The 11,839-nt window shown below is 38.7% G+C and overlaps 1 protein-coding gene across 6 annotated transcripts in view; it reads left to right on the forward strand.

Moving 5' to 3' along the window:
* Nucleotides 1-2,169: 2,169 nt before the first annotated feature.
* Nucleotides 2,170-11,839, forward strand: part of rab3il1 (RAB3A interacting protein (rabin3)-like 1) — a 21,057-nt gene continuing 11,387 nt past the window's right edge. For 3 of the 6 annotated variants that reach the window (XM_026919323.3, XM_026919322.3, XM_026919324.3), the window contains exons 1-6: nt 2,170-2,321; nt 4,364-4,660; nt 8,226-8,418; nt 10,216-10,311; nt 10,496-10,573; nt 10,662-10,889. In XM_026919323.3, coding sequence (XP_026775124.3) covers nt 4,452-4,660; nt 8,226-8,418; nt 10,216-10,311; nt 10,496-10,573; nt 10,662-10,889 — 804 coding nt within the window. In that variant the 5' untranslated portion in view covers nt 2,170-2,321; nt 4,364-4,451. Of the gene's footprint in view, nt 2,322-4,363; nt 4,661-7,662; nt 7,940-8,225; nt 8,419-10,215; nt 10,312-10,495; nt 10,574-10,661; nt 10,890-11,839 lie in introns of those variants that run through there. The other 3 variants (XM_026919327.3, XM_026919328.3, XM_026919326.3) reach the window with 3 other exon arrangements.

An 11,839-nucleotide genomic window follows, 5' to 3' on the forward strand; every position in this document is an offset into this window, starting at 1 on the left:
CCTATTGGTTCTGAACAAAAGAGGAGGCTTGCACTAGACTTGCCAAATTAGACATATTTGCAATATCTCTGATGTTCTTGGTTTATGATAAAGCTGGTCTTTTAAATCATAACTTTTTTTTTTTTGCAATATTTCAGAAAGTTCTCCTCACATGGAGATTGACAGAGACATGGCACAAGATCCATTACATGATTAAAGATTTATACTAAATATTAACTAAGTTTTTTTAAAGATTTACATTAAATATTAACTAAGTTTTTTTATATGGCACTAAGAATGTGCCAGTAGCTTTGAACACCCCAAATTACGTATATTTTTCAGTATATTTTTAGACAAATCTTGCACAAATACTTCCCTTCTTACCAGAATTCACAATTTTAATGAAGTATTATAGTACTGCTGTAACTAGAGTCTGCACCTTCATTTACGTCATTACCTTTTGCATAAAACAAGCCACGAAACTCATATATGTGTATGTATGTGTAGCTATATTCACTCCAATGTTACAAAGCCTTGTACTACATTCTTCTAGTCAAAATATTCTCCTCTGTGGGAGTCTGTGGACAGATGCAGATGAAGAAGAAGCCCAGATATGAAATGTATTCAGACTGGATGAATGTATCCTATGTATGATGGGAAAGCTGGACTAAACTAGCTAGCTACATGAGGTATCACTAACTAGGCTATACTAAACACTGCATTAAAACATCTGCTGAAAACACTAGGATGTGTTGAGCAGGCGTGAATTGCAATAACAACGCATTCTTCTCCAAACCTGGAGGAATGCATTGTATTTATTAAGATTACAAGTTTCAAAACTGCCAAAATAGTCAAAATTGCTATTACATTCAACGAAACTAATTGTACCTAGGCTAGAAAACATGCAGTAGGCATACTAAGCACACTAAATAATAACATTATGGCACAAAAAAAAAAAAACATTATGGCAATAGGTTCTAGGTTAAAATTGATATATGTTGACATTAGAATTGTAAAATATGACCCAGATACAGACTAAAAGCTAGTTGCAATCTATATCTGGGTCCTATTTCACTGATTTAATCAGACCGAGGCACTGCAAGTCGTATTGGCAAGTGGCTGTGTTGCATAATGCATTATGGGCAGTATAATACTTTCACTCAGAGTACAGCATAAAATTTTGAATGATATTGAAAGAACAAGCTGACTCTGGACAGTTGACAGCCACAACCTTGACAGAAAGACACAATGAAATAAAACAACGGATGCTGGAAGGACGAACAATGCAACATGTAACCAAAGAACCCTGCTGAAAAATCCCGCATGGTCTGACCAGCTACCAGCTGCTAAAACACAAGCGAGCTGGTAGAACTGGTAGATCTTTCCCAGCTGGTAACATATTTTCCAGCTGCCCTCTTATTTCACTAAACTGATCAATACATGTTTCAGATTTACTAATTGCTTTACTGTTGTGTTACATTCAAACTGTGGTGTTGTCTATGTTGCATTAGTAGGAGTAGTCTAGTATTCTTACCAGTTTTGTAGCTGGTCAGACTGTTTTTTTTTTTTTTTTTTTTTTTTTTTTTTTTTAGCAGAGTCAGCTTAAGGGATCAAATTAGATTTGAACATACACTCACCAGCCACTTTATTAGGAATACCTGCTCATTCGTGCAATTATCCAGTCAGCCAATCATGTGGCAACAGTGCAATGCATAAAATCATGCAGATACAAGTCAAGAGCTTCAGTTAATGTTAAATGTCAGAAAGGGGAAACATGTGATCTCAGAGACTGTGGCATGGTTGTTGGTGCCAGATGGGCTGGTTCGACTAATAAAGAAACTGATAAATACAGATCTCCTGGGATTTTTCACATACAACAGTCTTAACACAGTGTACCTATACCTTCATGATGCCACATGATTGTCTGATGCACGAATGAGGAGTACAGCTGTTCCTATTAAAGTAGCCGGTGAGTGTATGTCTTAAGAGTACATGGTGTTATTGTGTTTCTCTGGTTAGATTATGTGGATGCATGTTGTTATAATCCTGATTTCCTGTGTGATATGATATTTTCAGTGGATTTATAGTAAATGAAGAGCATGAATTTACATCATGATTGTGCTCCAATCTGGCAACCTTGACTTCATCTGCCTGGTTTTCTAAGTGCAGAGTTTCTCTGAGTGCGACTTCACTTTTGTTCATACTGGAGAAACTGCAGTAGGACTTTTTTTCTTCTTCAGAATAAGCTCTGTTATTGCTCTTAGTCCACCGGTATACTACTAAAGCTCACTTTGTCAAGAAATAAAGATTGAATGATCCATACCACCACTGTTCATTGCTAGGTAAGACAAGTTCAATTTATTAAATTTGTATGGATATGATATCATGTCAAACTTAAGTAGATCTCAATGGCTGGAGAAAAACAACAGGAGAAATACTTTTTAAAAAAAATCTAGTTGCATACTCTTGATTTGCTTACACTGTTGATAATGAGAATTTAACATGGACCTCGGTAAACAAACTTTTATAAAACAAATGAAACAAATAAACAAAAACAATCACAGCATGACATTTACATATTTACCCACACTTTATTTTCGAGCACCTTTAGATTTAGAGAGACTACTGGAATTTACAGTTAGTTCTGTGTTCAGGTGTGTTCACCATTAGTCATAGTCTCAGGGTATTATGTTTGCTCATAGATTGTTTTTCTAATGATATCATGAGGGCCAAAGCAGTGTAATATAACCTAAGCAGGGGTGGGAAATGATTGCCAAATCTGCAAACTATGTGAGCACAAGAAATCCCTAAACCTGGGAAGATGAAGCTTTGAATTTGTGCAGATGAAGCACAGCATAGATCTGCGTAACATTGTCCAGATTACAGAAAATGCAGTAATATTTATATTCAAATAGTACACTACAGGGTACAGGTCAGTATGTCTGAAGAACAGATAGTTACAGTTTACTAAAAACATCCTCGGAAACAGTCTGAACCACAGACAAAGATTAACCTGTGCTCAAGTTAAAAAAAAAAGGCAGTGTAGGAGAAATCAGAAACAGCCCATGACCTCAAGTACACCATCTGTGAAAACATGGGTGAAATGGAAAATTCTTCACCTTATTCGCCTACATGTGCAAGAGATGAGCTTAAGGGCAACAAAAGGTTTGTTACAGAATTCAGAGCAGCACACGTATTAGTATTATAGCACACGTTTTACTTTAATAAAATCAAAAGCACTGGAATACAGACTATTACTGTGCAGTATACACAGCTAGTGACGTCTAGTTTACAGTATGTGTAGTATGACAGAGGGTCCCTGAAGGACTAGTGGTTAGGCCACAGAGCTCTCACTGCTACAGCCCGGGTTCGATTCCCGGCCATGGAACCCAACTTCAGCCACTGGTGCGCTTTTAGTGCCAGTCCCAAGCCTGGATAAAATTGGGGAGGGTTGTGGCAGGAAGGGCATCCAGCATAAAAACTGTGCCAAATACATGGACCATTGATCCACAGTGGCGACCCCTAATGGGAGCAGCCGAAAGAGAAATAACAACATGTATAGTATGACAAAGACCACCAAACTAAAACGTCTATTTTAAGAATTACAGCAATAAAATAGACTCACACCAACATTGAATGAAGCCATCATCACTGTCAGCTCCAAAAATGAAAAGGGTCCCACTGAAATAAGTATTTATCCAGGTAGCAAACTGACATTGACCCAACTATTTCTGTGTGGCCCTACCTACACAATCTTTAGCAAAGGAGCAGTTTTCATAACAACCCTGCCAACATTGGGCCAGCGTTAAGTTGGGACAGTGGAATGGCTGACGTTGATACAATAGGCCTTTGAACTGTGACCAAAAATATTGGCTAAAACTCTGCCGGTTAGGCTTAACCATTCAACATTTGTCCATTTAACCACACAAGGACAGAGTTGATAAAAATTTCCTCTTTCTCAGACCTTTAGACAATGCTAATCAATAGTTTAATAGACATGTCTGCAGAGTACCAGCACTGCTGTGGTTTGGGTTAGTTGAAAGTCCTTGGGGAAGGATCTCTTCATCATTTAGAAAAAAAATCATTGTACGTTAGATATGCTCTATAACTTTATATGGACTATAACTATTATTTAGTGTTTAAGCACCTACACAAAACGTACTGTGTGCAGTGGTCTGGAGAAGTGTGTGACAGAGAATCTTGCAAAAACAAAAAAAGAAAGAAAAAAGGCACTTGTGACTTAACACTGAAGTGTGGAAAAAATATATCTGGAATTGATTTGACACTCTTGGACAGTTCTAAGAGACATCAGTACAGAGTGATCATATTGTCATCTATTACTGTGAAAAGAGAAATCACTTTCTAGGACTTTTGTCATATCCAGGTACAGGAAGATACTTGAGAACCGTGGAGGCACATATGCAGAAATCCTGAGAGAAACCTGGGCTGGTTTTATTAGCTCTCCCTGGAAGATGGATGCTTTTGAGGGAATCCACACTGTGTGTATTTCATCTTCTCCTCCAGCAGTATCCACACCAAGCTCTGGATATGAGCTCCTGGTGACGGGCAGCAAAGGAATAGCGCTGTACTCCTCCCATGCATTTTTTGGGAAAGAGGATTCTTCAGGTCACCGGCAAAGCAAGCACAGCAGAGCTAAAAAAGAGGAATGTCCTGTTGGAAAGTATGTTTTGGTGAATGCATAATTAATTAAGATGCAAGGCTAATCCTAGCTTTTTAGTGTTGCTATTAAATGAATACTCTGACTACATCAGTTTTATCTCAGTTTACAGCACATGTAATATAAGTGTGATTACCAAAGTCAAGAATTTTGAAACGTTTCCATGTATTGAGAAACAGAAAACGTTTACTCAAAAATCACATACCAACGAAGTGCAGTTGTTGGGTCAGAAATGTGAAACATGTAGAATGCTTTCAATGAAAGGTACATTAATCTCTAAATCTGTATAATTTGTCATTTTAGAAAGGGGACTCCTTTTTTAGGGGGGAGAATCTGTGGTTATGCATTACCAACATATACAACATAGCTCAAAGTTTGAGGTAAGAATGAATAAAATGCTGAAGAACAGTCCATAGGTTACATAGTCAAATAGTCTGAGTTTCTTACAGTGCTCAAACTCTTAAACGTAGGAGAATTCCCAGTGCCTACAAATAATAACATAATAATGCTCACTGTTATAAAGATTATAACATTTGAGTCTGTTACAGGGTGTAATCCTGCATTGTGCCCAGTATTTATCAGCTAGAATCTGGATCCACCACAGCCTTGACCAGGAAAAAGTGGTTACTGAAGATAAATGAATAATTAAATGATAACATTTTCTTTTAAAAAAAAAGTGCTGTTCTAGTTACTCAAGGACACAGTGCAAAACACTGAATTTAGCAGATACATGAATGAATTGAATGGTAATGATAAATGCTATGGTGCCTCAGTGAGAGGCTTGAAAGATAAAATCCTGAAATGGACAGATATGTAATTGCACTTTTGTAGCAAACTGTGTTTCGCCATTGAGTAAAAACCCATCAAAAGTGACATGTGATGTATGAACTGTCAGAAAAAAAGCTGAAATATGAGAATTAAGAACATCAAAATATTTAACTGTGTAACATTGGTGTAGTTACACTATATGGCCAAAAGTATGTGGACACCTGACCATCACACTCCATATGTGGGTCTTTTTTGAACTGTTGCCACAAAGTCTGAAGCACAGAATTGTCTACAATGTCTTTGTATGCTATAGCATTAGGAATTTCTGTTTATTGAAACTAAGAGCCACAAACCTGTTCCAGCGAGGTCCATGAAGACATGGTTTGGAGTTGGTTGGAGTGGAAGAACACGAGTATCCCGCACAGAGCCCTGACCTCAACCCCACTGAACACCTTTGGGATGAACTGGAACACCGACTGCACCCCAGACCTCCTCACCCAACATCAGCGCCTGATCTCACTAATGCTCTTGTAGCTGAATGAACACAAATCCCCACAGCCACGCTCCAAAATCTAGTGGAAAGCCTTCCCAGAAGAGTGGAGGATATTATAACAGCAAAGAGGGACTAAAACTGGAAAGGCATGTTCAGCAAACACAGTGTCCACAAATGTTTGGCCATTATAGTGTAAGAAGTTTGCAGAACAAGCAAAGCCCATTAACATGAACATGTGGTGCTATGTGATGCATTTGCGTTTGTTCATTCATCCTTAGTAACTGCCTAATCAGGGTTGCGGTGGTTTAAATTAGGCTCGTAGTTTCTTTTTATTTTGGGAAAGAGAGCCAATTAAATTCATGAGAAAATACTGCAAACAAAAAAATGTCCCACACACCTCAAGTTGAGACTACTTATGAATTCGAGGTTGAGGAACTGTCAGAGTCAGAATTCCCAGAGCCTACGGACAGTGACTACGTTTACATGCACATCAAATTCCGTTTAAGATCTATATTCGGGTTGCAACTATATTCCGAATACGATGTTTATATGCATACAGGCATCAGAATATTCTTGTATACATGGTTGTCGTAAGTATGCCTGAGTTGCCATTTCTAAATACCTAGCCTACAGCTAAGCATCTGTTAGCACCCACAATTCCTTGCAGACTGAGCATGCACATATATCTCCTTTCAGTGGAATATGGTGTTTACATGCAACAAATTGTATGATTAAAACAGGCATATTCCAGGGATGGGAATTGGAATTTAGGGAATCAGAATATTGTCTGAATCAGGCAATCGGATTACGGTGTTTATACGACTCAATACTAATTAGAATATTGCCAAATTCCGATTAATAACAGAATATTGATGTGCATGTAACCATAGCCATTTCTACCTCTGGGTTTTCATTATGTGTTTTCTGTTGTTGACAAGGACATATGGTGCGTTGAAATCACGTTGAAAGATCGTATTTATGGGTTGAACGCACATGAATGCCACCACAAAGTCGTAATTACGAGTGGGGAAACTCAGGATTTTCTTTGAGCTCTGAGTTTCAGAGTTGGGATGTTGTATCAGTAAGAAAACATGGTGGAATCAGTGGATTTGAAGTCTGTAGTTGAGGGTAAATTAGTTGAAATTTAATGTGTGTTTAGCAGTGACGTGTCTCTGTCAAGCTTTTTTATTTACAATAAAACAAGCTAATTGCCTGCACAAAATATGATAGCATTGTACAATTACAATATAATTATTATGTAACGATAAAATTTACAGTGGCTTCATAAATTGATTCAAAACATAAAGAAGCAAAACACACCTGATGCACATACTTTGTTCTTCATTTTCTAGAAGTAGAGTTAAAAAAACCTTGCTGTATTTTTTTGTAGTTAATTAACAGAAAGTACACCGCCATCTTGCTCAAGTGACTTGAACTCACCTGACGTCTTAATTACGCCTTCCCAGCTCGTAAATACGAATTTCCCAGGAGCACTTGAACGCACAATTTGTGGAGAAAAGAAAAAAGACAGAAAATTCCTCCAGATTTAGGCCACGCCCCCTTTGAGTTTCTATTCAAATATGGATCCGGATGTTTGGAGCGCTAAACAGATACAGATACAGATACACATACAGCGTCATTGCAATTCCACACCTTTGGGGCGTGGCCTGTTTGTAGGTTTCACGCTCGTCACTGTGGGCGGAGTCTGTGCGACGCCAGAGGGTCATGTGACCGGCTCCAGCTGGACTAACCGCTGAAACTTTTCCTGCTCCGTGTCGGAGTTTCTAAGCGAAAAATCAAAACAGCTGCTGAAAGTTTCGGCGGCTTTGTTCTGCGTTTGCTTTAAGACCCGTCACGGATGCCCTGCGTGTCTTTTTTTCCTCTTTTTTAACGCTCACCTGTTGTGAGAAAGTTAGTTAGAGGATACTGTTGAGGAAAAGACCTGAGGCGAGTGTGTTGTTTTTGTTGTTAGCTGCTGATAGTGAGAAGCGGATGCTTGTGTCAGACAGCGGCGGGTAAGGGTGTGGATCTCCGGTCGAAAAGTTACCATTCAACATACTTCCCAAGAATGCTGTGGCTGTTTTAACATTAAACAGTGCTGTTTTGCTTTGTACTTCTTCATAGACATAGGTTGTTTCATGTTATGACCATTTTTTAAACACACATGCACTGTGTTTAAGGTTTATGAACCTTAAACTAGGCCTGCTACTAGTTCCTAGATGATCTTGAATCAGTACTGAAGTGTTGTTTACAGACATGACATGACTGTCAGAAGTGCCTTAATGTATCTGTGTTTTGTCTCTGCAGGTTGATAGACCTAGACGCAGACCTGGAACCTGGCACAGAGTCTGGAGGAGGCCGAGGAGACACAATGCTCCAGGAGGAGACAGAGACTCAGAGACGAGAAGCCTACAGCATGTCTCGTCTACGAAGCTCTTCTATAGAGATCAGAGAGAAAGGCACCGAGTTCCTCAGAGAGCAGCTGGACGCTGCACAGAAGGTGCAAGAACATGCAGTCACATGCGTGTTATTCTTCAGAGCAGACTGATTCACTCATTCTCATGCATATCGCCTCATGCTTGATTCTACTGCAGTCCATCACTTTATTTCATTTCATTACTCAAACAGCATTCGTTTCAGTTCATGTCACTACGCTGTTAAACACTGAACACAGGAATTTAAGAAACATTTTTTCCACAGATGGACTAAATGTTTCTTACATTTTCCTGCTATTCCTGTGTTCAGCATTTAACAGTATGAAATATGTGATGAGATAAGATTTAAGACGTAAATAAAATGGAAAGAGGTGGACTGTAAATAAATGTTATGCATTGAATAGTAGATAATTAAGAAACAAATCTTTCCACATGCCCTGTGATAGTCTGGTCCAGTCTTACTTTGCCCTGCTTTGAATATACTCTGAATCAACAGCCGCTCTCCAGGATAAAGTGGTTACGCAAGATCAAGATCAAATTAAATGAAACTCGTAAAAATGGATACGGTCAGTTAAAAGACATTATGCTACATTTGACTAGAGAATGTAACTTGTAATTCCCAACCTCTGACCAGGAAAAAACAAAGAAAACGCCCTTAAACTCTGAATTTCTACTCAGGAACTCCTCAACTCCGAATTCCTCTTCAGAGAGTTCAGAGAGTGGCATCAAATCAACATGGCGGCGCACAGCATCAGCAGTAAATAAAGTAGTAAATAAAGTAAATTAAATGAGTTATGCTGTATATACAAGTATTTGCTTTAGATCAGTCAACATACAGATATGTTTGCTTGTTAAATCTATAACACTGAATATATAGTGTGCTGTTTTGAGGAGGTAAATATACATCACTCATTACAGTTAGCTGGCTAGATTGTTGCTAACAAAAGTCGAACACGATGGCATCCACGTTTTCCCCCCCACTTCGTAGCTCAAATGCATGGAGGTAAAAAATGATTCTGAACTTTGACTTTCCACTTCCAAAGCAAGTCAAATGCAGCATACGTCTACACTCCTGGGCAAAAAAAATGGCAAAATATTAAGCTTTTTATTGTCTTATCAACAAATCATTGGTGAGGAAATTAGCAAATGAAACAAATAGATAAAGGAAGTTAGTATGGGAAGCTTTTCTTTTTGATTTATTTAAATGTTTAAACCTTGTGGCTCTGGATGGGCTACATCAGGTGTGGCAGAGAACCAAATAATGACTAATCTTTTAAGAAAAAAACATTCCAGAAGATATTTTTGGAAAATTTTGTACACCCAGACGTGTGTTAGTTTGAATTTTACATCAAACATTTGAATCATTATCATGATTTTACCTTTGTGTACAAGAAGACTGTATAAGTGAATTTCCCTGTTTCTAGCTTTTCCTCAAACAAACAGTTCACTGCAGCAAATGGAGGTTCAGGAGCTCTCAGGAGTGCATTTGTTTCATTCTTGCTCATTTCCTGACCAATGATTTGTTGTTAAGACCATTAAAAGCTTCATATTTGCCATTTTGGGCTTGGCCCATTTTTTTGTCCAGGAGTGTATATTCATTAATGTTGTCTAGAAACTAGCTTTGACTTGAGTACTGAAAATAACGTGTGAACTGTTCTTTGGTTCCTCAGGTCTTATGCTGAATTTTGCACACCCTCTAACCATCTGAATTTGATCATACAGATATGCCAGAGATGAAACTGATCAAATTTGCATGCTCTCATTGTTGTATGCAGCTTTGATGAATATGGGGCCTGAAGTTATGGTGCAGCTTAACAGTCAGCCATTCTGTTCACTTAATGTTTTGTTAATATTGCCTGCAGGAGTTGAAGCTAAAGGGAGAGGAATGTGAGCGACTGTCTAATGTGAGAATCCAGCTGGAGCAGGAACTAGAGGAATTGACTGCAAGTCTCTTTGAGGTGAACAGGACCATCAGTACCATAGCACATACTCATGTGACAGCCAGTAGTATAATCCTATTTTGTTTATGCTTTTTAAAGCAGGAATGAGAGAGATTGAGCATACCAGTATTCAGTAGTTGATTAATGTATTAATGTGACTGTATTACTGTTACTCACCTGAGTTCTGAAATTACTTCTCCAGGAGGCTCACAAGATGGTGAGGGAAGCCAATGTTAAACAAGCAACTGCCGAAAAGCAACTGAAAGAGGCACAGGGCAAGGTAGTGTGTTATTTTACTACTTATGAACGTGCAGCTGTAAATCCATCCTTAAAACAGTCTCAGCTATGCACTTTTTTTTTTCCCTCAGATTGATGTGCTACAGGCAGAAGTGAGTGCACTAAAGACCCTTGTGTTGACCTCCACCCCGTCCTCCCCTAACCGCCAGCTCCACCCCCAGCTACTCTCCCCAGGGTCCAGAGGAGCTTCGTCTCGGCCGGGAGGACACACGCGCACCAAGAGTGCCACCCTCGCTCTGCCTCAGCTACAATCAGAGTTACCCAGTGAAAATGCACACACCAGCCGGGAAGAAAAAGAGGTATACACACAGACAGGTTTGGATGTACCTCAGTATTATGGCATGGTGCAGGATTTAGGCAATTACCAAATCATCCAGCTTTCACTAGCATTTCCTCTAGAAGTAATTTTGTTTTCATAGCTTATCTTTTGTCTTGCTGTGACCTTAACTTTGTTCGATAATCCTCACCTTTCCTCTGTTACTTCCACCACTCTTGTTTTCTCTCCTTCTCTCTCTCACACACTCTCTCGCTCTCTCTCAATCTGCAGCTCATGCTTCTTTTCTCTCTAATTTTGTGTCTTGTCCAGCTCAGTATGTGAATCTGCAGGAGCTTACTGTTGCCAGGTAACTGTCAGATAGGGGGCTCAGATATTTAGTTATGCTTACTCACTTGTCCTTTGTGCACTGGAGTCACAATGAAACAATGACTACAGAGTTAAACGTGGCCTGTTTTACTCATATTGACATTTCTTGGTCCTCATACTGAGAGTCACATACGTAGGATACAGTTGGCCAGTAGGGCTACAAGATACATTTCTTAAATAATCCTACATTCCTTTACATGTAGAAATCTTTGAATAAGACTGCTTCATAGTCACTATAATTGAGTGTGTGTTCTGAATGCTAACTATATACACAGTTACACTGAATATACAGTGGGGTCCAAAAGTCTGAGACCACATTGAAAATCTGGGATTTTTTTTTTTTCATTTAAAACTGAAAATAACAAAGTTTTAGACTTTAAAAAAATTTTAAATAAAGAAATGAAATATCTTGAATATTCGGTATTCAAGGTTTCAAGGTCACTATTTAAATTTAAGCAACTGTGTGTTGTTAACTCCTTTGTAGATTTATTTCTTCCAGTCAAGCATGATTTCAGACAACACTCAGATGGATTTGATCTAAAATGGATCATCGGGTTTTACACAAACTTGTGGAGTCCATGCCAGTCGGAGTGCACGCTTTCATTA

This window comes from Pangasianodon hypophthalmus, chromosome 9 (genome assembly GCF_027358585.1).
Source record: "Pangasianodon hypophthalmus isolate fPanHyp1 chromosome 9, fPanHyp1.pri, whole genome shotgun sequence".
Classification (NCBI taxonomy): Eukaryota; Metazoa; Chordata; class Actinopteri; order Siluriformes; family Pangasiidae; genus Pangasianodon; species Pangasianodon hypophthalmus.